Source organism: Balaenoptera acutorostrata, chromosome 1 (assembly GCF_949987535.1).
Source record: "Balaenoptera acutorostrata chromosome 1, mBalAcu1.1, whole genome shotgun sequence".
In the NCBI taxonomy this organism is placed as follows: Eukaryota; Metazoa; Chordata; class Mammalia; order Artiodactyla; family Balaenopteridae; genus Balaenoptera; species Balaenoptera acutorostrata.
The window spans coordinates 37,093,029-37,118,307 of record NC_080064.1 but is presented as its reverse complement, the minus strand read 5'-3'; the positions used below and the strand labels follow the sequence as shown (position 1 = coordinate 37,118,307).

Genomic DNA, 25,279 nt, shown 5'->3' with positions numbered 1-25,279 from the left:
CGCGCCGGGGGTGAAAGTTCAAGAAGTGGTGGGGGCTACTGGACCGGGACCAGGAAACAGCGGCTCGCACTCCGGCAGCAACAGGCTGAGGCCGCCCTGGGGTCCCTCCCACCGGCCGCAAAGCGAACCGGCCCGGGTTTTAGTGGCTGCGAGGTCCTCCCAGCCTACTCCACGGCCCCTCCTAGCGCGAGGCTCCTTCCGCCCCGGAACCTCCCCTGGCTCCCGCCTCCTGCGCGGCTACCCCTTTGCTGGGCAGATGGCGTAGGACTTCCCGATTGCAGCGGCCCGTCTCACCGCGAGTCCCAGCTGTCTCTTCCCCAGTCCCCAGCCTTTCAGCAGTCCCGATATTAGAGGATTCCCAACATTTCAGCTGTCTTCTGGACAACCTCTGGAGCTGCCACTGGCAACGCACAGCCACGCGGCCAAAGTGGAACCCAGCATCGCTCAAACAAGTGCCTTCCTCCAGGATTCGCAGTTTTTAACGGGATACCACCATCCACTCTGGTGTGCCCACACCAGAAAGTTGAGAGTGAGTCGTCCTTGACCCCACCCTTCTTCAGGTCCTCACACTCAAGCCTTCTTTCATCTCAGAGTCTACCTTTAAAGGTCTCCTAAATCTTTTTATCTCCTCTTCTGTGTATCTCCTTCTCGCCCTTCCAGGCCTAACCTAAAAATATTATTTCTTCTCTACTTCCATCTCTACTCTCAGTATGGCTTGTACAAATTGTTATCGGTGGGCTGACCACTCAAGGGATGGGGCCATGTGTGAGTCCTGGGTGAAGCCAGAGCCCGGCACAGCGCTGGGCACAGGGCCAGCCATCCCTGCGTGTTTCTTCAGTGGCTATACCTATCTTGGATGTCATTGCTCTAGTTCATAATCTTAGGAGCTCTCTAAATGTGCAGCTGTCTCCCATTTGGCCTTCACATCTCCAGCTTTTCTCCCTGTAACCCATCCTCCACAGTACATGCAGTGTGATCTTTGTATCATGCAAAATTGACCCTCTTTCTTCCTCCCCTTTAAATCCTTTAGTGGTTCTCCACTGAGATCTGCACCGTGGCATACAGGTCGTCTCTGACGTGCTCTGCCTATTTTTCCAGACTCTTCTTCTGCCACTCCTGCTCTCTCCTTTTCCCCTCCTGACACTACCTGTAGCTCTTGGAGCACCCCATACTCTGGACTTTGGGCTATATTATTCTCCATGCACCCATATTCCCTGCTTGGTTAACTGTTTGTTGTTCATCCTACAGGACTCTGGGATGACTTCGCTTTTGCCCCAGTGTTGGGTTAGTTGCTTCCTCTGAGTTTTCACAGTCCCTTGGCTTTCCTTTGAACTTGGATATTTTGACTGTTTACAGACCTGTCCCTTCTACTTGGGAGGTCATCTCCATCCAGTAACAGGGTCTGGCATGCAGGAGAAATCCGTGCGGTGGAGAGGAGGATATTTATGAGGGAAGCCCCTGAACCCAGTGCAGGGCTGAGAAACAATCTAGGATTCAGGGCCAGACAAACTCAAGTTCAAATCCTGACTTGGTTACTTATAATATATGTGCTCTTAGAAAAGTCACTTCTTCTCTCTAGGCCTGTTTCCTTAGCTATAAATTGGGGGCAATGAATCCTAGCTTGTACAGTTGCTATGAGGGTAAAGTGAGATAATGGTTAAAGGGTTAGGTAACCCAGCAGGGGCTAAGGAAATGGGAAACCAAACCAGAAACCAGTACCTCCTGATTTCAGGGCCAACTTTGATGATTTTTTAAAAACAGTCCAACATAATTGAGCAACTACTACATGCCAGGTGTTGTGTAAAGATCAGGGGATTCCAGCTTCACTTTCTACCAGTTCCCCTTGTGTTTTACATTCTAACAAAACTGAACTGCTAGTGGGTCCCCAAATACATCATTCTGTGTTACACCTCTCTGCCTTTTGCACATACATAGAGTTGCCTTGATCTGGAATATCTTTTCTTCCTTGTCCACCAAAGTGAACTCCTACTCATCCTGTTCAGTCATTACCTCCTCTGTGAATCTTACTCTGATTTTCTCTTTCCACTGTGCTGTCCTAGAAACTTATTTATATCCCTATCAAAGCACTTAAAACACTGGGCTGTAATTATCTATTTGCAGATCTAACCCCGTGAAGGCAAGGACCTTGGGCTGAGCATGAGTGAGTACTAGATAAGTGTTTGAGTAAAGGAAGGGAGTAAAGAAGGGGCCTTGGCGAGACCCTCAGTCTAGTGCAAGAGTCAGGCTCATCATGATAGATTAAGTATGTTCATAATTCTTTGCAGCTCCTCCTATCAAAGAGCTGCATTTCCTCATCCCTTGATTATGTGTTAGCTTTGTGAGTTCCAGAGCCTAGGCCTCAAGAGGCCTTTCAGCTTTGGCCTTCGCCCTCTTGGCATGACACTGTCCTGAGACTGCCAAGTAAGGAAGCCAGTCTAACCTCCTGGAGGGTGATAGGCCATATGGAAGAAAACCAAGGCCCCTAATCTTCCAGACATGTGGTGAGGCCATTTTGGACTTTCTAGGCCAGCTAGTCCTCCAGCTGAATGAGCTTCATGAATGAGGAAAGGCCTACTCAGCCGACAGAACCATGAGAAATCATGAGAGATTATAAGTTATATTAAGCCACTAAGTTTTGGGATGGTTTGTTCTATACTAGAAGATAATGGAAACATACTTAAATGGGTGTTGATATATGATCGGGGCAATAACATGGACATGACGGGGTCATGAGAAGAGAAAGCTAATCCAGAAAGGCTTCCTGGAGCAGAGGGAAGTTGGGCAGGTTGTTGAGGGATAAATAGAAATTTGATGGGGTGGGGTAAAATAACCCCATTAAAAGCAGCATGTGTAAAAACAGGCAAGAAAGGAGTGGCACAGCCAACGAGTGGTTAGCATTAATCTGGCGAGCACAGCCCACAGGATTCACGGAAGGCAGTATTAGGAATGGAAGCTGGAAAGGTCGACTCTAAATCACAGAGGCCTTGGTGCCATGCCTTAGCACGCCTAGCCTATGCCTAGCATGCCATGCCTATGCCTGATGGTTACTCTTGCCCTAGTTCAGCAAATAGTGGAGCTGAATGCTGTGGCTGAAATAGAGAGGATTGGCCACTGAAGGCAGGGCTCTGTCTCCCTTTGGGACAGAATTCTCTGGGATGGAGCCTTGTCTCCCTATCCCAGAATCCCCTAGAGTTGGGTCATTTCTCCATCTTGAATCAGGATTGTTTGGGTGAGGACTGACTGCCTCTCTCAAACCAGGGCTCACAAGAGCAGGGATTCCCTCCCCAGGGCTGGCACTTTGGGCTCTGCAGTTTGAGTCCCAGACAAGGGCATCCAGCAGAGGAGGTGCTAGTTGAAGCTGGTGTACAGCCCACACTCCGTATTCCACTCACCAAGCTCTGCACCCTGACGCCAGGCTGTGTCAGCTGGGAGGAAAAAGTGCCCAGAGAGAAGACCTCGAATTCCAAGACAGGCTTCCTGTGTACCAGCAGTGGCCCTGGTTCTCTACCCCAGATGATAGGTCCCTGCTGCCTTGTCTCTTTGCATTAGTCAGGACTGTGTTTCCCTTTTCACATAAGGGCTCCCTGAGAAGCCGTGCTGCCATTTAGACAAATGTTCCTTGGAGCAGGCCCTGTTTTCTGCCCTCTGACTGGAGCTCCTGAAGGCAGGGCTCTGTCTCTCCTCAGAAGCTTCTGGGGGAAGCTCTTTCTCCTTCCTACCACAAATAAGGTCTATATAAGCTGGAATATTACCCTTAGTTCCCCCTCCTGCTCTGCTGATTTAGGATTGTGTAGTTATTCCCTTCCTGTTTGCCCAAGGCACTCACAGGCAATATCTACCTCTCTCTCTCTCTCTCTCTCTCTCTCTCTCTCTCTCTCTCTCTCTCTCTCTCTCTCTCACGGCCTGACACCAGGGTTTGGCAGGATTGATGGTTATTTGCTCAGGGGATCCTGGTTTTGAAGTGTGAAGTCGTCAGGTGATTCTGGGCTATGTCCCTGGGTCCCTGATGAAAGTGAACCCTAGAGGAGACCTCCAGATGGCTGGGATGCTTCAGAAGAGCCCACCTGAGCCCAGGGGACCTTGGCATCTCTCCCTAAAATCCATCTATTTATGGCACATTCCCTGACACCTGTGCCTTTTGGTTCAGTTAGAGGCACTAGACACAGAGGGAACCAAACACAGTTCAGGCCTTTCCCCTTGTCTCCTGAGGATGGGAGGAATTAGCCCCAGGCCTGCCCTATAGGCTCTCACCCAAGGGCCCAGCCCACCCCTCCTCACCTGGTATCTGTCTGAGTGGTGCAGGTCATCGGTGGCAGACGAGTGTGGTGATGCTGTCGGAGACTCTCCTTCCCTCTTGATAGAAGCAGACAACAAGAGGGACTGGAAGAAGAAAAAGGACACGTGGCCTCAGGCTGAATGAGACCTACAGTCAGTCCCCTAGAGTGTCCGGTCCTATGGAGCTTTTGGGATAGAGGCAGAGAAAAGGAGGGCAGAGGGGTAGAGACCGCTTGAGATTCTGAAGGCATGTGGTCAGGCCCCCCAGAGTCTGGTTGTGGGAAAGGATAGCTTGATCCTAGGGATGGGTGGAGACCCTTGGAGAGGGTCCAACCTCTTCCACCCCAGCTAATCTCCGTCCCAGTGGGGCAGGCCTCCCAGTGGGCTGAGACTATGTATAGGCTGTGTTCTCCCGTAGTGAGCAGAGACTCTGGGACCTCTCTGAAGGGTTGGGGGTAAAGCCACATCCCTGCTGCCCTGCCTGCCCCTAATACAGGCTGGTGGCAGCCCCGCTATGGAGACGGTAAATTAAATAGTGTGTAAGAGCTTCCTTCGTGCAGCTAGGGATGTACACTGGCTTCATTTATCCCCGTGCTGTGGCGATGACCCCAGCAAAAATCCCAGCAAAACTAATCCCCCCCATGTCAATCCTGCATGGCCTCTTCTACATACACCCGCAGTTTAGATTAATAAACTGTCTGCTTTAAATTGTACACATGCACCACAATTCTAAATACCACATGGCACGTTCAGCCTGCTCTTGCTGGCTCTCGCCAAGGCCTGTTCAACTGCAAACTGGGGGCCTGGAGGCCTGAAAGCAATCCATACTTCCTCCCCCCCCCTCGCCTTTTCCAGCCTGCACAGCCCAGAGCCGGAAGCATACAATTCCCTAGGAGGCCTCCCCAGCTTAGAAAACCATGCCAAATCGCCACTGACAGCCCAAAGAAAGCAATTTGGGGAAGATGGAGCAGCCATTTATCCTTCATCTCCGACTGAGCCTTAGGATGTGACCTGCATGCGGTGGCCACGCTGCACATCCTTAGGCAAGGGCCCTGGGAAGGGGGGGCAGCTGCTGGTCTGGCAGGGTTCCCTGACTCGGCCTCATCCCAAGAGCAGGAGGAGGGAAGAGGCCAGGCAGGGACTGGGATGGGATTCCCTGCAACTTGGAGCCCCTTCCTCACCTACCCAGGCCCAGTGGGAGGCCTAGTGGGTGCCTTGGCCCCCAGCTCGGAAAAGAGGTGGGCTTTCAGGCAATGTCCTTTTCCTTCTCTGGTCCCAAGGAGGATGCTGAGGAGGGGAAGCATCGTGGGGCCCCTACCCCCCCATCATGAGAAAGTTCACGCTTGTGTGCTCTCTCTCATTCTCTCTAGGTTAGAAGCCCTGAGAGGTCTCAGCATTACACCTGGGGCAAGCGGAATAAAAAAAGGTCACTGGCGCTTTTTAAACATGGACCAAGAAGCAGTAAAATGTGTTTTGAAAAAAAAATCCCGACATTAAATCATGACTTTTTGCCTGGCTCTTCGCCTCATTAAAAGTGGCCTTTTGGAAGGTAAAATTATCATTGTAAGCGATAAGATCTTTAAGAAAATAATTCACGGCTTCTTCACCCTTTAATATGATAGCCGCCACCGGCTAATTTTTTTCTTAATGGCAACGAGGCCATCAATCTTGTCTGAGGCCCCCTCGCCCTCTCCTCCTCCTCCCTCCCTCCTCCTCCCTGTCCTCTCAGTCTCTTGCTTGAACCTTCTACCTCGTGCCTCTTCTACCTATGACCTGCTTTCCTAAAGCCCCAGTCCAGGCAGAGGACAGACCCTGAGATAGGCAGCTTTGGGGGCGTGAGCCTATATCTAGAAGTGGGCGAGCGGTGGCCCTTGCCTCTGAGTCTGATTATCAATGAGCCCGTGTTGGTGGTTGCAGGAATCTGCACATGTTTAAGACTTCCTATATGAGTATTCTGATGGGGCCAGGTGGGTGTGCATCTGTGTATGTGGGGAACCAGGTGTGGACGTGGATCGTGTCTGTGTTTGTGCTTTGAACACAGGCCTCACTGGGTTCCAGTCCCCAGCCTGCCAGCCATGCTGAGGAGTCAGGGGTCAGTGGTTGTGGCTGACCTGGCAGCACGTCCGTGACCTGCCTGCCTTAACCATAGCCACTGGAGACTGCAGGCTGGACCAAGCTCCGCCAGTGTGGCCCCCCTTTCTCCCCCCACGCCTTTTCTCTTGAGGGCTGGGAGGGCTTTGGTTCCTTGGCCAGGGCCTGCATCAGTCCGGGGCTGGGCTAGGTTCCCTGCCCCTCCTCTGTCCAGCTTGCTGTGTTGAGTTATTTCCTGAATGAAGGTGCGGAGTCCACTCCCACCCTTTTGAAGGGCCTACAGGGGAGACAGGCCAACCCCCTGGAAGTAAGATTGTCATTCTGGCTCCTTTTCCCAAAACTGCTCTCTCAGAGGTCACCAGTGCTTTTAAGACTTATAAATACAATGGCCTCCTTCTCCAGCCTTTTTCTACTTGACTGCTGACCACCCCAGACATTTTGGAATTTTTTTCCTTAGGATCCTGGGACACCATGCTCTCCTGTGCCCCTCCTCACTCGTCACTGTTCCTCTTCTGCTCCTTCCCTGGCTCTGGGACCTTCTCTTGACCTCCAGCACAGGAGTCCCAGACTCTTCTTGGCTTCTGCTCTAATCTCTCCACACACACTCCCTTACTGATTTCATCCATTCTGGGGAATTCCCTGGTGGTCCAGTGGTTAGGACTCCGCACTTTTACTGCCAAGGGTTCGACCAATCCCTTGTCGGGGAGCTAAGATCCTGCAAGCCACGCGCCGCGGCCAAAAAGAAAAATGTATCCATTCAGCACTCATTCCTCACTCCCTGTAGAAAGGGCTGAGGATTTCTGCCTTTACAAGTCATTGTGAGAACTTATAAGACAGGATGCCACCTTACTGAGGGGTGGGGGAGAGGACATTCAGTGAGTGAGTGTTTAGTCCTCCAACCCCAGGTCCCCACTCCCTCAAAACATCACCTTTGGGGATGCAGTACCGTCTACCTATGTGGCCACCTATGGGAGTTCTTGGTACAAGTCATGTCATCCTGCTGAGGCCTCTGGCCCTTCCTTTGAGCCACTTGTCCTTCACTCTTCCTTTCTCCATCTGATGCTTTCAAGCTTCCCTTCCATAGTGTCTGTTCAGAGGGTCAGATTGTCTCCCCAAAAGAGCCCAGCATCCTCTCTGGCTCCCTGTTGCCCTCAGGACAAAGCACATGCACACACCCCATGGTCTGGCTTCTAAGGCCCTGCACCACCTGTCTTGACCTGCACTTCTATATTTTTACCTGCTACAGCTCACCTTCCTCGTCTGAGTCTCCCTAGATTTAGTGTCTGGGTCCCCCACACCCCCAGGTCATTCTTGGCTTTGACCCCATCCTGACTAGAAGAGAAAGTCAGGTGAGCATACTGTGACTCACACTCAGACTACACACACATGTACTCAAGTGCACAGGGCAGCCCGAGGCCTCAGGCTGACGATCAAACCCTGAAAACACCTGGGGATCCAAGAAGAGCTCCTTTTTCTCAAGAACCAGTTCTGAGTGGGCTTAGGTTAGGATGGGCAGGAGGAAAACACAATTGTCCACCTACCTTGGGGGTGCCTGGAGCCATGGCGTCCTTCAGAAGGGAATTCTTGCTGCCAAGAAAGAAGAGAACAGGGTGACCATTCCACTTGCTGCCCAGGGCATGCAAGAGTAGAATAGGAAGATCCCAAGGAGAGAAGACATAGCCAGCCTAGCTCAGCCCCCCTCAGCCAAGCTCCACCCAGCCCATTCAGCCCCAGCTGGCCCTGCCTCACTCAGCCTCCATCAGGGGCCAGGGGCCAGAGTGGGCTCCTGGGCAGGGGTACTGACACTAGGCATGGTAGGCTGTCTCGTGGATCTGAGGAAGGGGACTTTACCTGACTGCTCCTATCAGCCCTGAGGATTCTGCGTGTCCTGCCCCCTTCCTTCCAACCCAGTCCTCAGCCTGCTGTTAGCTCCTATGGGATTGGGGTGATAGAACTGACATGGCTCTTGTCAATTCTCCCTCCAACATGCTGCAAACTGCGTTAGGCCAGGAATGATCTCCCCCTGATTCAATTTGTCAGCCCCAGGCCCTCCGGCATCGGGCGCGGCAGGCGCGGCAGGCGAGCGGTAGCTGGGCCCTGAAATACGGTGGGCGGCTCAGAGTCGGGGGAGCGGGGGTGGGAGGTGATGGATGGGCTGTGGGGGAGGCGAGGACTGTGTTTAATAACAAAATTGGTATGCAAGGCCACATCCTGCGCTAAGCATGAGTGATCCAGAGCCACAAAGTATTACAAATCCCCGCTAAACAGATGCTGACAATGGAACAAGACGTATCAAATCAGATCCACTTCAGAAACATTAATATCCCTGTTCCTGGCCCTCCCTCCCTGCCACCCCCACTGTGCTCACCACATCTGTGCTCACACGTTCGCTTACGTGCTATCACATGCACAGAACTATTACATGCACACAGAGGCGCTGGCTGATACACGCAGGAGGCAGATACAGCCCATTCACATAGGGTCCCCACACAGATGCACATACAAGGTGTACAGGTAGAGCACACCCAAGAGATCCACGCAGCACAAAAGACGCACCCCCAGGGCAGATACACGGGGCACACACGGTTGGTGTATACACAGGGAACACCCACTGGGTCAGGCATAGACACAGCCAATATGTGAGCAAAGGCATAGGCAGATTTGGATAAAGTAAGAGTTCTCACCCAGGGCCATTTTGCCCCCCAGGGGACAATTGGCAGCGTGTGGAGACATTTTTGATTGTCACAAGTGGGGGCGGGGAGTTTTCTACTGGCGTGGAGTGGGTAGAGGGGATTAACCATCCTTCAGGGTACTGGATAGATGCTCACAACAAAAAATTATCCAGCCCCAAATATCAGTAGTGCTGAGGTTGAGAAACCCTGGTATAAAGGCAGATACACACATATCCATTGTCTCTATAATTCTGTCAACGTGTGGTCACACCTGGAGGCTCAGATATGCACAAAGAGGTGCAGGCACACAGAGTCCTGTTCCCAGAGATGTGTCCTTAAAGACATACGACTGTCACCCAGGCCTGGATGAAGAGCTGTGCCCACATCCACACAAGCATGCACAGACACCCATGTGTGCCAACACCTGACACTCATGCACCCGCAAATGTAGATACACGTGGATACACACCCACACAAGCAGACACATACATCACAGTGCAGGGGCCAGAAGGCTTGGCAGCAGCAGGCTGAGGCTAAGATCTGAGTGTAAAAACAGCTGTCTGGGGACTTCCCTGGTAGTCCAGTGGTTAAGATTCCGAGATTCCACTGCAGGGGGCGCAGGTTCAATCCCTGGTCGGGGAACTAAGGTCCCACATGCCACTGGACATGGCCAAAATGTTGAAAAAACAACAACAAAAAACAGCTGTCTGCCTGTCTGATCACACAGTGGGGGCATCACAGGCAGGAGAGGACCACCAGACTGGGTTCCAGTCAGTGCCATTTTGTTCATAAATGGTCCCCACGTTCCTGCTCCTGATCCAGGCACCAGGGATACAGAGAGGAAACTGAGCTGCGCTTGAGGAACTGCTAGGTGCGAGTTTGTTACTTTTATCTTTCACTGTCAACAAGTGCTGACGTCGCCGTTGTGCCGGTCCCATTCCTGGACTTGAATGGGTGCAGAACTGGGGCATCTACTGTATGACACTGTTCTCGCCAGACCCCTGGACTGAAGTCTGAGTGTTATCCGAGCAAGATCAGGGTGAAACAGAAGAGGAAAGAATGAACAATTAATTGTGTACCCACCACACATGACAGGCATGGGCTAGGAACTTTATATGTGTCATCTCTTTAAATCTTCACAGAAACTTTACAAAGTTGACTAGCAGGCTACGTGACACCTCTCTGCTCAGCCCATGCAGGGTTTGGGATTTGAGTTCATGTCTGACGGAGTCCAAAGCGCTACTTTTCGGTTGGCCACAGCCTCCTAAAGACACTCAGGGGTTAGGATGGAGGGCTGAGCTCTGAGTTCTTTCCTCTCTTCATTTTGGGGAGTGTCCTTCTGACTCTGGGCTTTAGTTTACTGCGCTGGTGAGTAGAAATGGAGACGTTTAGGGCCAGGATGTCCAGCCTCTCCCTTTGCCAGCCCTCTGGATCTTTTCCTGGCAATCCTCTTCCCCTTCCCTCGAGTTGGACTGGTACTACGCCGGACTCCTTCCCTCTCCCTGAGCAAGCGCCCCACTGCCCTACCTTTCCTCCAACAACTTGCTTACCTCCAAGTGTGCTTGGTTCCCCCAGACACAGGAGTCTGGCGAAGGGCCCACCTTGGAGAGGAGAGTCGGAGCCCTGAGCCGCTGGCAGCTGGGCTCCTGCCCAGCCCATCCGCTCTGCTCTGCCGTCGTCCCTCCCTGTTTCCACAGCCCGCCCCCAAAGATTTCCTCCCTTCTTAGTCACTCGCTGCCTAGTGATCCATAGGTTTTAAATTATAACCGGGACCCAGGAAACGCGTTCTTAAGTACAATATTCATGGGCTGGGCTGACACTTTTAATTAAGGTGATTTACACTGAATTATCCTTGGAAATAAAGAAATGGTGTGCTGCCCGGGAATAAACCATCATCACCAGCCGCCTTTGTAAGTTACACTTCGTTTTAATCTATTTGGGGAATTGTTTATCTAGTTCATTACCCAACCAAACACCGAGGCCGGCCTTAAATAAGGCTTAAGTGGGGGTGGGGGCACTGCCATCTCCACACCCCGCCTCCCCTCTAGAGTCACCCAGCCTCCCTCTGGCTCCTTCCAGCCCCTTTAAAGCACTGACCAGAGATCCTGCTTCCCAGCCTACAGGCCAGATCTCAGAGTGGCTGTGGAAGCCTCCAGGAAAAGGTCTCTGAGCTCAGGCCCCACCAAGCCAAGCCCTCCTTTCAGCTCTGTGCAATCTTTCCGCATCCAAGGCTGTTTCCTCTCTCTGGGTGGAAACTTCTGTTTGAGGGCCACAGAGAAGACTGGGGGCCACTCCCCGACCTGTCCTTCAATCTTCAGCCCCCATCTATTTTCCTGCCTGTCTGTCTGTACACATCCAGTCTCCACCCCATCACCATCCTAGAGAAAGCTTAGCGTGCCCAGAGCTCTGTCTGCTGTCCCTGCCTTCCCTCAGATATCTGCTTCTCTGCCATCATCACTCTTCCCATGACCCAAGTCAGAAAGCTCTTCCTAGTAAGCACCCCACAAGTAATCAGCTAAGTTCTCTTGCTTCTCCCCCCCCACACCAGTCTCTCATCATTCCTTCTTCTCTGTTCCCACTGCCAATGCCATTGTCCTAGGTCAGCTTCACCACCTGTTCCTTGGACCCTGCCTAACCTCCTCACTTGCTTCCCTGCTTCTACCCCCAAATCATGTCCCACACTGGCCTCCAGAGTGATTCTCCTACAGCTCAGCTCTCTGATAGGCTTCTCCAGCTCACCGATGTTCTAATTCCTCCATTACCTCCAAGACCACCCTCCAGCATCGAAGGCCCTCCACTATCTGTCCTCAGTCTAACTTTGCCCTTCTTGTTCTAGGTAGCCGAGTCCTGGGGCCTATTGGAGTGCCTGTGCAGGACTGAGAGGGGGAATGGTAGAAGATGGGGTGAGGGAGGGTGTGTGGGCACAGCCTCTGATCTCTAATGGAAAAGTGCTTTGAAAAGTGTAAGTGCTTTGCCAATGGGAGTTCTGACTCTTCTTCCTGTGTCTTTGTGCCCGTGTGCCTGTGGGAATGAGCATATGTGGGAAGTGGTTCTTTTAGGGGGTAGGTGTGAGCACATCTGTGTGTGTTGGAATGGGGCTGTGTGCGTGTGCCTGTATGTTGCGGACATATATTTGCGCCTGTGTCTGTGAAAACTAGCCAGCTCTAGTTTGGGAGCTGGAAGGTCCCTGCTCCTCTGTGTGAGCCCTTGGGTGTGTCTAAAATAGCAGCCTGCTCTGTGCTTTTGTGCAGAAGGGGGCAGAGAGCACAAACCAGGCCCACCCAGAAGAACTCCTCTGGGACCAACCATGTGGGAGGGTGATGCAGAGGCACCCTGGCAGCAGCATCCACAGACTCAGGAGCTGGCTAGGCTGAGGGAAGGGAAGGAGGGCAAAGGAGGCAAAGGCAGGGTAAGAGAGGGGAGGGGACAATTGGAGAGAAGAGGAAAGAAAAGAAAGGGAGGGGAGCAGAGAGAAGGGAACAGAAAGGGAGAATTGGAGAGCTGGGGAAGAAGCTGCTGACCGCACGCGGTGGATGCGGATGCCCTCATCTGGGCTCTGCCCAGAACTCTCTGAGTGATGCACACACAATCTCTGCCCTTCGGCAGGACTCGGTTTCCCCATCTGTGAAATACCTGCTTAAAGCTCGGCGCTGATGGCGGGAAGAGGAGGAGGGAGGGGTCTCGGGAGGCCGCGTGCCACATCTTCTCCCAACCTCCACGTCTCCCCTCCTGCCTCCTAGAGAGTGGGCAGGGGCGGGGCAAGGGCATTCAAGGCTGGGTCCCTCCCCGAGCTACCCAGGCGCCACGGCCCTCAGCCCGGAGGGAGCTGACACGCTCCTTGGGAATTTATCACGCACCCAATTACAATGTTAATTGGCAAGTTCCTGAAATCAATTAATTCGCAAATTTTTTCCAATTAAAAATCCAGATAAATCACAGGGGCGGCGGCAGACCGGTCCAGCCTGCAGTCCGGTGGGCGAAGCGACTGCAGGGAGGTGGGGGGGGGGTGGCGGGAGAGAAGAGGAGAGGGGGCGGAGGGCGCGGCTGCCCTTGAACGCCTTTGCCGGCCGGTCGGACTGTCAGCGCGCCGGGCGCGCGGGGCCGAGACAGATAAAACCATCGACCCGTCGCCGCCAGCGCTTCGGCTTTATCGATCCGACGGGAATTTCACTTGCTGTGCAGATCCCGCTGTCCGGCTGTCAGACACCGGGTTGAGCAGGGGGGACGTGCCAAGGGTTAGGGGGTGCTGGGCTGGGCCTGGACGAGAGGGGCACAGAAGTGGGGCACGCAAGACAGCGGTGAGGGGCGGGGCAGATGTGAAGGCTCCGGGTGAGGAAATGGACGTGGGCCGAAGGGTGTGGACGTAGGGGATGCTCTGAGAGGACGTGAGGGAGGAGGGATTGGTGCAGGGTCACGGATGGGGGTGGAACACTTCTGTGGGCAGAAGTGGATGCCCTGGGCAGTGCAGGGATGGGGCCACGGGGACTAGGCTGTAGCGTGACCCCCAGTGAAGAGGCAGAGAGCTTTGGCCCCCATTCTCCAGACCCTTAGGGGTGCACTGCGATTACAAGACTCTGCGGGTCCCTCCATCTCTGCCTGTATTCTCAGTTCCTGTTGAGAAGTCCTCCACTGGGAGCAAATTACCCAGAAACACTCCTGGATAGCCAAGGTATGGAACTCAACTGCAGAAGGGTGTTTCTTTCACTCCCTGCCTGTTCTAGGCTAGTCCTGCATATGTGTGTGGGGCGGGGGGCGGGGGGGGGGGGGAGGCGGGAGTGGTTAAAAGCTTGGGCTCTAGAGTCAGATTGATTGGGTTTGAATTTTTACCACTTCACAGGCTGTGCAACCTTAGAGAAGTCACTTAACCTCTCTGACCTCAGTTTCCTCATCTGTAAAATGGAGTTAATAATTATTACCTAGCCCAGTGGTTGTTGTGAAGATTAAATAAGTTGATATAATATAAAGTTCCTGGCACACGGTGTTCAACAGGATTATTATTATCATCATTAGTATAGTCTTCTGTGGTAGTTTTAAGTATTCCCACAAATTCTTTGGTGCTGTCCCCTTCAAGAGCTTATAGTATTTAATTCTCCGTTGAGTGTGGGCTGGACTTGGTGACCTGCTTCTAGTGAGTAGAATAGAATACATTAGAAGCCATAGTGTATGACTTCCCAGACTAGATCATAAAAGGCATTGTGGCTTCCTCTCTAGTCTCTCTCTTGGATCACTTCCTCCATGGGAAGTCAACTGCCATGTCACAGGGAAACTCAAGCGGCCCTGTGGAGAGACGTGCATGTTGAGGAACTGAGGCCTCCTGCCAACAGCCATACGAGTGAGCCATCCTGGGAACAGATGCTGCAGCCCCCGTCAAGCCTTCAGATGACTGCAGCCTTGGCTGACATCCTGGCTGCAGCCTATGAGAGACTGAGCCAGAAGCCACAACTACCCCCAACTACCCACAATTACCCAACTAAGCTGTGTCTGAATTGTTGACCCACAGAAACTGAAATATTAAGTGTTTGCTGTTTTAAGCCATGGATTTTTGGAGGAATTTGTAACACAGCAACTAGTATTTTGGCCTTCAACATTCAGCCCAGGCCTCACCTCCCTTAGAAGGTCTTCTCTGCTCTGAGCTGGGTTTGCTGCCTCCTCGATGCTCCCACAGCTCCTGTTCTTCCTGTAGAGCAGCCTCTATCCCTCAGGGTTTCTAGTGCTTGGCTCTCCTTACTCTGCTATTATGAGCTCCTGAGGGTGGGACCATTTCTGTCTTCTTTTTTTAAATTGAAGTGTAGTTGATTTACAATACTGTGCCAATCTCCGCTGTGCAGCAGAGTGACTCAGTTATACACATAGAGACATGCTTTTTTATATTCTTTTCCATTATGGTCTATCCCAGGAGATTGGGTATATTTCCCTGTGCAGTAGGACCTTGTTGTTTATCCATTCTAAATGTAATAGTATGCATCTACCAACCCCAAACTCCCAGTCCATCCCTCTCCCTCCCCCACTCCCCCTTGGCAACCAAAAGTCTGATCTCTATGTCTGTGAGTCTGTTTCTGTTTTGTAGATAGGTTCATTTGTGCCATATTTTAGATTCCACATATAAGTGATATCATATGGTATTTGTCTTTCTTTTCCTGACTTCACTTAGTATGATAATCTCTAGGTCCATCCATGTTGCTGCAAACAGCATTATTTCACTGTGGTTTTTTTATGGCTGAGTAGTATTCCATTGTATATATGTACCACATCTTCTTTATCCATTCGTCTGTTGATGGACATTTAGGTTGTTTCCATGTTTTGGCTATTGTGAATAGTTCTGCTGTGAACATAGGGGTGCATGTATCTTTTTGAATTATACTTTTGTCTGGGTATATGCCCAGGAGTGGGATTGCTGGATCATATGGTAGCTCTATTTTTAGTTTTCTGAGGAACCTCCATACTGTTTTCCATAGTGGCTGCACCAACTTACATGGGACCATTTCTGATTCACCTTTGGTCCCCTGCACCCTGCACAGGGGATTAGGTGAGAGGGTAGAGGAAGGAAGATCAGTCAAGTCTGGTGACTTGAACTGAACAAGGGGTGGGATTGGGAGTAGTGGAAGAGACTGCATTCCCCTTTTCCCCAAAGGTGGCTATGACCATGTCTCCCATCCCACATGCTCTTCTGTAATAGGAGCTTGCCACTTCTCCATCAAAAGGTGGGGTGTGTGTCCTTGCCCCTAAAATCTGGGTGGGCTAATACTGCCTCAACCAAGAGAGGACAGCAGAAGTGATGTTAAGTGATTTCTGAGGCTAGGTTATAAATGGTGGTCCAGCTTCCCTCTAGTTGACTGGAACATTTGCTTTCGAGCCCTAAGCTGCCATGCTATGAGGAAGCACAGGCCACAAGGAGAAGCCATGTGTAGGTGCTTTGGTTACGGCCCCAGCTGAAGTCCTAGCTGACAGCCAACATCAACCACCAGACATGTGAATGAAGCAGCCAGGTGATCCCAGCTTCCAGCCACCATGTCTTCCCAGCTGGGGCCCCAGATATCATGAAGCAGACACAAGCCACCCCCTCTGTGCTCTGTCTGAATTCCTGACCCCACAGATTCCACAAGCACCATGAAATGGTTGCTTTAAACCGCTAAGCTTTGGGGTAATTTGCTACACACCTCCCCTGCTGCCTTTAACAACCATGGCTCCTCCACAAGGCCTGGGAGGAGCCTCCGCGCGGTCCTTCAGGCAGGGACAAGGGAGGTGGGGTGGAGCAGGGGGGACACGCCGGAGCACGTTCTCAAAATTGTCACCTTTCAGACCTTGAGATTCATAGAGAAGGTGGATGGCAACCCCAGGCTGCACTTCTGGGGGAGCTGCCAGGCCCGGTCCCTGCTTCCGTTACCCTGCCCCGAGGCTCCTCCCCTCTCCAGCTCCTCTTGTGCCCTTTTGAGGCTGAGGCTCACTCTCCTCACGTCTCCAAAAACAGAGCAAGAAGAGAAAGGCAGCACCATTCAGCTGGTGGAGCTGAGGATTGAAAGCAGAGTGGAGAATGGCAGCAGGGCCTTGCCTTCTGCCAAAAGGCTGGGACCTGTTGGCCAGAACCCCGAGTGGAGGCGTCCGGCGGGCAGGCTCCCCGTCAGGTGGCTTACCTGGCAGGCAGCTGCGCCAGCTGCTCCAGTTCTTGTTCCATATGCTCCTGCAGCTCGCTGGGCCTCAGCAGGACCTGGCAGATGGGGCAAATAGGGGCCTGGCTGTCAAACAGTGCTGCTGCCTTTTTCTTACCTGGTAAGGGAAGAAGAGACAGACATATAAGCCCGGCTATATGTGGAGGGAAATGCCTTGTCCCAATCCTCCACTCCAAGCCGGCTGCTACCTCCTAGTGCTTCTTGGCCTAGGGGAAGGGTGAGCCTGAGGGTCTCAGAGCCCATGAACATCACTCAGCTTTGCAGTTCCAGAGGCTGTGGCTGTGCACGGCACCTCCCCAGCCAGCTGCCCCTCTCGGAAATCTATCAGGACGCAATCAATGCTCTGTGCAATCAAACCTTGATCACTTCATTTCACACGTTAGTGAAGCAGGTCTTGTTTAATCACACCATCACCCAGAGTATCCAGGGCCCTCTCTGTCTCTACCTTAGCCTCACTGCTTTCACACTCCCCAAAGCGGGAGAAGGAAGAAAAGAGGGAGAAAGGGGATTCTTTCCTGCAGTCATTCAACAAACATTGATGTCGTCACTGAACCAGGCCTAGTGCAGAGTGGTGGGGACACAGAATATAATCAGATCTAGTCCCTGAAACTGAGGCGCTCACAGTTGAGTGGGAAAGACAGAAAAGGACCTGGGTGACTGCCAGGGTGGCATCCTCTCCCAGTTCCTCACTTTTCCCCATGCTTCTTTCCATGGCCTCTCCTCTCCTCCCTCTGCATTTGGGATGATCTTGTTCATTCTTATGGCCATCACTCCCACCTGTGCCCTGCTGACTCCAGAATCCATTTCTCTATGCCAGATCCCTCCTGTGTTCTTCAGACCCCTATATCCAAATGCCTAATGGACATAAATGCCTGAATGTCCCACAAAAATCTGAAACTCAACAATCCAGAATTGAGTACTTCAGCTTCTTCACTTTCCCCTCCCCGCCCTCTTCAGCAGTGCTCTTCTCAGTGAAAGACACCTGCATTCACCTGGTCACCCAAGCCAGTAACCTTCGCCTCGCCCTCGGCCCCCTCCCTGGCCTTACTCCCCTTCCCACATTCATTTAACCACCAAGTCCTCTCCATTCTGCTTCAATATTCCTGGAATCTACATTCTCCCAGTTCAGGTCTCACTCCCTCTCGCTTGGATAACCTCATTGGCCTCTGTGAGTATAACAGATTCTGAGCTCTTCCCCTCCAAAATGCCCTTTAAATTGTGTACCCCCAATACACAGCCACACGTGGGTTTAGCACTGGCTATGCTGACTTGGGGGCCCGCTGGGAGCCTGAACTCTGTTCCCACTCTGTCCCTGATGGTAACCAGAGCACACTGTGCTAGGAAGGGGCCTGAAGGTTGCCTAGTGCACCCATTGGGATACCTAAACCCCCTCCCTTGCCACTGTCCCCAGCCAGTGCTCCCCTGGCCTCTGCTAACAGGCACAGTGTTGAGGAGCCCTATTCATCTAGAAACATCCCTGTCTATCCATGTAAACTCTGACTGTAGGAAGGACTTCTTTAGCTTAAGGCCACATCTTTCTCCCTGCTTCTTCTTTCCTCTGGTGTTTAGGGAGGGTCAAATTAGCTTTTAGAGAGATAAAGGGCCATGCCAGTGATGATTAAGATGGTTGCTTCAGTAGGGTTGCCAGATAAAATACAAGATGCCCAGTTGAATTTCACATAAATAATGAATAATTTTTTAGTATAAATATGTCTCAACTATCGCACAGGATATACTTATGTTAAAACTTATTCATCGATTTTCTAGAATTCAAATTTACCGGGACGTCCTGTATTTCTATTTGCTAAGTCTAGTAACCCTATGCCTGAGGGAATTCCCAGTTCAGGCTGAACACAAGAACCCACCTCCTTCTGACACAAGACTGAGGGTGATCACGGCTCTCCTGGATGCCCAGACTAGGTCATCTGAGAGCTCAGAGGAGGGAGTGATTCATTCTGGGTGTGTGTTTTGAGGAGTGGAAAAAGAGAAGGTTTAACCAAAGAAATGAAATTTGAGATGTGCCTCAGAAGAGTCCCAGGCAGAGAATGGGAGCAAAGGAATGAATGAATGAATGATTGAGTTGTGAGTTTCTTGTGGGTGGGGACCATTTCTTAACCATCTTTTAATCTATAGACAATAGAAAAAAGACCTGGCATAGATTAGATGCTCAACGATGAAATGAGACAGTGGAGAAGAGGAAGGGAAGGAGGAGAGGTAGGAACGAAGAGCTAACTGTCCCAGAAGCAAGATGACCTTTGTAGAGCTGGGATGTCAGCTGTGGAGGCTTTGTGTGTGCCGGGGTCGGGTTGGGATGGCTCTAGTTGGTGTGGCTAGGTCTGTGAGGAAGGGAAGGGACTCTACTGATCATGTGCCCTGGTGGCTGTGCCTCAGATGCTCAGGGGACAGCTGGAAGGCAGCTCTGAGTAAAAGAAGCAGATGTGGTCCCGGTCTGGGAGTGGGGAGATGAGGAGTCTAAGCTCATTCTAACTTCATTCAGCCAGAAAATCTCAGAGGTGAGTGAGGCCCTAGAAATTCTGCAGGCCATTATCTTTAGTTTACAGATGGGGAAACTGAGGCTCAGAACTAGACAGGAGCCTCTACTTGGCTCTTGATCGCATTGCTTCATTTATTTATTCATTCAGCAAACACTTATCAAACAATTATTCTACATCAGGTATTAGTCTATGAGAAACTGAGATATTTTTATCTCTTTCTCCGAGATAAAGATAACACATTCCTGGCCTCAAGGAGATCACAAACTAGTGGGAAAGCTGAAAAAGAAAATCAATGATTGCAGTCAGTGCAGCCCTGGTCAGGGCTGAGGGAGGCATGAATGGGTGCTTGTGGGGGCGGGCAGGAAGGGGACAGAGGAGGGTGGTAGGACCCGGGCGGGGGGTGGGTTGGGCAATGCTTGATGGCAGGCATGAAGGATGAATAAGGGAGAGTTGACAAGGCTGTTGAAACCAAGCACTGAGGAAGGATCTGGGCATAAGAGGGGAAATGGTAAGAGAGAAGAATGGAGAAAGAGTAGGATCTAGGGCATGGGCTAGGAGCTGAGGTGAAAATATCAGGATTTCAGCCCCTCTCAGCCTGGGATACCAAGTACGGCTCTTAGGGCTTCCTAGAGCCCAGGTTCCTCCCTCTACACCTAGGAGCAGGCACCAGCATTCCCGTATACCTGTCCTCAGTTCATCTGCTTTGTTAACAGGGATCTTCTACTTTTCTGAGGTTGGCCTCAGTTTCCCTTTTGGGACAATGGGTCCTCTTCCTGGCTCCCAGCTTCAGGAATAACACTCACAGGGATCAGCGGAGGGACCCTGCAGCCTATGCCCTCCATCCCACCCCTATTTTCTCAGGGGCTGGAATGGCAGGTGTCAGCATGGCTGTGGGCCCCCTGCTTCCCCTCCCCTGCTGTGTTCCCTATAATTTTATATTGAGACCTGTGGTCATGACGTGGGTTTTACTGCACTAACGACATGGCCTGCCCAGGTTTAATGACAAAATCCATACTCTGGCCCTGGGCCTGCTCCTCGTTTGCATAATTCCCAGAATACAGCTCCCTGAAGCTTTTGACCTGGGCCATTACAGTGGCCATAAAACGGGCCATAAAACCGCTGGGGATGGCCAAAAGGAAGGGGCTGTGGTCTTGCAGGGGTGGGAACAAAGTCTTCAACCCCCTACTCTTCCTAGGCATCCTTTGGCTCTTCCCTTCCACAGTTCCCAGTATCTGGGAGTCCATCTTAGGCTGGAGAGGCTTCCAGAAATCCTTAGTCCAGCTACCCATCTAATGCAGGAATCCCTTCTCCAACACCGCTGCCAGCATCGCAGGTAGGCAGACAGAGCCCACCAGCGGCGGGCTGTCAGAAAGCATCTTCTCCTTGAGCATTCCTCACTCCTGACCCCGCCCCCCCACCCCACAGCTGGCCAAACCCTCGGCCACAGGTGGGTCTAGGTCCGAGTGGCCTAGGTTGAACCCCGTCCCTCTTCAGGAGGCCTGGCTCTCCAGGGAGGTCAGGAGCCAGGCTGAGCAGCATCGTGGGGAGACGCGGGAAGCATGAGGGGATGGGGACAGGGACTGGGACGGGCTGTCACTGCTAAAGATGATGAATGGGGGAGGTGAGGCACGAGGCCCGGTGTTATCGGCAGTGGATGGCGGTGCGGGCGCTCCCCGCTTCTGCTAATCCCCGGGCGCTGCCTCAGCCCTTGCACTGATAACGAGGAAATGGGACTGACAACAATTTTTAGCTGAGAGATTCTTCACCAAAATGCCAGGCGGCCGGAGGTCTGACAGCGCCTGATTGAGTGTGTGAGTGTGTGGGGGGAAGGCGCGCGTCCCCCTCCCCTCCCCTCCCATGCAAAGATGGATCGCTCATTCCGCCTCCCGTCCACATTCATTACCGCACCTCCCTCCCGCCACCCCGCCGCCGGCTCCGCCGCTCCTGCCACCTCCACCTCTCCGCCTGCCGCAGGTATCCCCCAGGCAGGAGGAGAGCAAGGAGCAGAGTGGCCTGACTCTACCCTCAGCCTCACACGGGGCACTGCCAGCTCAAAGAGCAGAGAGTCAGGGCTGAGTCAGGCCCTGCCTGGAGGCCCCTTAGTTGTGGGGCCTCCAGACGGTCCCTTCCGCTTTCTGAGCTGCCGGGATACCTCCCCACCAGGAAACAGCCAGCTCCACCAGGAAGTGACTGCCTGCGGTTGTAAGCTGGGGGGACCGGCCTGCTGACGAGGGGGAGTTGAGCCAAGTAGCTTTTCCTTGGCCTGGGCCAGGCTCCAGCTAGTCCGGCCCTCAAGCCTTGGATCAAGGCCTCAGGTACCTGGGGTCCAGGATCAGCCCTCTGTTGTGCCCCTCTGTTGGGAACTGCTGACCACTGGGAGCTCAAGGGCCGGCACAGCTGCTCCTTCTCTGCCACCTTCCATAGTGAGGCCTGGTGCAGAACTGGGCCCTGGAGGATGAGGGTCTCATTCAAAGAGAAAACCCTCCCTTCCTAGATCACTAATCCACATCCGGCCCTGCAACTCCCAACCGTGTGATTGCCTCTCCAGCTTGGCCTGTTTAGTTTTGTCCCAGTTCTGCTGCTTGTGGGTTCCATTCTTGCCTCTCTGTTTATTCAAGCAGCAAACCCCAACTTCATTATCTTTTTTCCACGGACCGCAAAAGGCAGAGCTTGACTGACTGGTGCCTGACTTAAGAATGGGGAGGATTAAAATGAAGGGGAGGGTAACTCTAATGACAACTGGCAATGGAGGCTGGGACTTTCAAGAGTATGTACGTGTGTGTACATGTGTGTTTATGTGTACATATGTGTGTGCTCCACCCTTTTCCTCCTGCAATCCCGACCGAAGGGCTTCCATTTCCTGGTGACCAAGAGCCTTCAAGCAACGTTCAACAGAGTTGCCTCTTACTAGCTGTGAGACATTAGGCAAATCATTTAACACTTCTGAGCTTTAGTTTCTTCTTGTCTGAAACAGGGATAGTAACAACTAACTCTCAGGATCTAGTTAAATCAGGGCTGTGTGCTGAGTCACTATTATCTCTAGTAGGACACTAGCACAGTTTGCTGTTTGTGCCTGGATCTACCCCATCCTGACACCAGCCTGGCCTTGCCCTGTATCCAGCCTTCTTCCCTGGTATGATCAAGATTGTGTACCACTCAGTAGGTACCCTGGCCCTTTTGGCTTCCATGGAGTTCCTTCTTCCTATCCATCCATACCTATATAACTATTTACTGGTTTGTTTGTCAATATATCCATCCATCCACTTAAACATTATCTGCCCATTAATAATAATAACAGTTTATTGAGTGCTATTATATGTTAGGCTGTAGGTTTAATGCTGCACATATGTAATCTCATTTAATCCTTACAACAGTCCAGTGAGGTAGGTATAATTAATCTGTCTCTATCGCACTGATGAAGAAAATGGAGCTCAGAACAGTGAAATGACAGAGCTGGAAGGTTCAGAGCAGAGATTTAAATCCATATTTGTCTGACTCCAAAGCCAGTGCTCTTAACCACTGCATAATACCCAGCTACCTACCTACCTATCCACCCACCTCGGGAATGATTCAATAATCATTGACAAATGTCAATTGAGTACCAAAGATGGGTCTGCTACAGTATGGATACCATGCAGTAATGAACAGACAGACACACTGTCTGCCCTCAGGGAGCTTAAGAACTAACTGTGGATAGAGATGTTCAACAAACATCCCCAGCGTGGTCTTAGAACAAGGCAAGTACGTGGAACTATGGGAGTATATCATCTGGTCTGGGAGGTGAAATAAGTGACATTTAAGCAGTCTTGAAGAATGACTGGGAACCAATCAAGCAATGATGGTGAAGTAGTGTTCTAGATAGAAAAGAGCATGTTTGAAGGTATAGAGGGGAGAAAGCCTAAGTGAAGAATTGAAAAGGGTCCAGTATGGCTGGAGCAGAGAGTGAGGGGCAGAGCACTGAGAGCTGTTGAAAGAGAGGCCAGATCCTGGAAGACTTTTCAACTATGTTAATGATTTTGGCTTATTATTATTATTTTTTAACATACAGTGAGAAGCCATTGAAGAATTTTAAGCAGGGCAGTGACATATCAGACTTGCATCTTTTTTAAAAATTTATTTATTTTTGGCTGCGTTGGGTCTTTGCTGCTGAGCGCGGGCTTTCTCTAGTTGTGGCGAGTGGGGGCTACTCTTTGTTGCGGTGCGCGGGCTTCTCATTGCCGTGGCTTCTCTTGTTGCGGAGCACAGGCTCTAGGTGTGCGGGCTTCAGTAGTTGTGGCACACAGGCTCAGTAGTTGTGGCTCGCAGGCTCTAGAGCACCGGCTCAGTAGTTGCGGCGCACAGGCTTAGTTGCTCCGTGGCACATGGGATCTTCCCGGACCAGGGCTTGAACCCGTGTGCCCTGCATTGGCAGGCGGATTTTTAACCACTGCGCCACCAGGGAAGTCCCAGACTTGCATCTTAAAAGGATCATTCTAACTGCAGAGCGGAGAATGGTCTAAGGGGACAAGATCAAGTGCAGGAAGGCCATCTAAGAGGTTATCTGACTAACTCAGGTGAGACATGAAGGTGACCTGCTCTAGTGAGATGATGTGGATGATGCTGGAGATGAACAGAAGCGGGTGGATTGGACATGGGGGTTCAAGGACAGAGAGGAGTCAAGGATGACTCCAAGCTGCCTGACTTGAGCAACTGCTAGGTGTAGACCATTTACTGACTTGTGGAACAGGAGGAAGAGCAGTAGGCTTGGTAAGGAAGAAAATGAGTTCAGTTTTGGATAAACTTACTTTGAGGAACTGTTAAGGCAACCCTGTGAAAATGCTGAGTAGGCACTATATGTGAGCCAGAGCTAGAATTATAGAACTGAAGACGCTGACATATAGATAAAGACTGAAATTCACCACTGCATGTTCTATGTCTAGAACAATGTCTTGCATATGGTAAATACTCAGCAAAAGTTAAGAGTAGATGAGATCACCTAGGGCGAGAGTGTACAGTAAGAAGAGGCTGGAACAGAACCCTGAGTAACTCCAACAGGTGGAGGAAGTTTAAGTCATTGAAGACTAAGAAGGAACAGCCAAGAGGAGGATGAAAACGAGGTGATGTCATCAAAGCCAAGAAGGGAAGTGTTTCACGGAGGGGGGAGCGTCATCGATAGGGTCGCATGCTGCTGAGAGGTTAAGAACACAAGGCATGAAAAGTGTCCCTTCCACCCATCATGTCCATGGTACAACCATCTACCCCACCACATCCATCCAAGCCACCACTCTGCCCTCTCACTCATTCCCCTCTTCCTTCTCTTCTCTCCAGAAAACCGTGATTGGTGCCTCTGCTGAGCATGGGACAAGAAGAGTTAACATGCTGACAGATGGCATTTTTTACCTTCAGTCAATATGAACAAGGCCCCAAGACTATGATTCCAAACATCTGGATTTCATCAATATGTGATCTGTCATCGTATATTGGCATTCCCCAGTCCCCGCGCCAGAGCAATGCGGCTGGTTTTATTAATACGTCAAATACATTATCCGTGTAATACACTTGTCTGGCTGGGGCCTCCCGCTGGGGCGGGGCGGTGGATTTGAATGTATGATGAATCAGTTTGCATTACATGTTCGTAAGTCATCATTTGTCAGGATTAATAGGCATCCCTGATCGAGGAGGTGGGGGTGGGGCGGGCAGAGGGGAGACGTGTATTTAGCTATGGCCCATCCTTATCCGCCAGTGCCCAGGGGTGCCCTGAAAACAGCTGTGCACCCTCCTGCCCAGACCCCAGGGCAGTGGCTGGTGGTCTGGTGACATTTTTAGCAGTTCCAGAGTCACTTGGAACCAAATAGGCCTATCTGTCTCTGCTTTGGGCTTGCCAAGCAACCAAAAAGGATATGGCAGGGACCATTTGCACAGGCTGGCTAAATCTTACTCATCCTTTAAGACTCTGAATTCTTTCTTCCAGGGAGCCTTTCCCGACTTCTCCAGACTGCACTAGGTGCCTCCTCTGCGTTCCCACAGCTTCTTGTGCTACCTCTGGTCACACAGTATTATAATTGCCTATCATGTGTCTGTTGCTCTCTTTAGAATGTAA

At 51.5% G+C, this 25,279-nt stretch overlaps 1 protein-coding gene and 1 long non-coding RNA gene across 3 annotated transcripts in view; one reads left to right on the top strand and one right to left on the bottom strand.

Annotated features, from left to right (window-relative positions):
• Positions 1–25,279, bottom strand: part of RNF220 (ring finger protein 220) — a 216,682-nt gene that overhangs the window by 20,094 nt on the left and 171,309 nt on the right. For both annotated transcript variants that reach the window (XM_057544990.1, XM_028163283.2), the window contains exons 2-4: positions 16,670–16,802; positions 7,908–7,953; positions 4,279–4,380 (exon numbers count right to left, since the gene is read on the bottom strand). In XM_057544990.1, coding sequence (XP_057400973.1) covers positions 4,279–4,380; positions 7,908–7,953; positions 16,670–16,802 — 281 coding nt within the window. The remainder of the gene's footprint in view (positions 1–4,278; positions 4,381–7,907; positions 7,954–16,669; positions 16,803–25,279) is intronic.
• LOC130708086 (uncharacterized) lies at positions 100–24,804 on the top strand. Its single transcript, XR_009008105.1, has 2 exons — positions 100–529; positions 24,508–24,804. It is a non-coding gene; the product is annotated as an uncharacterized LOC130708086 (long non-coding RNA).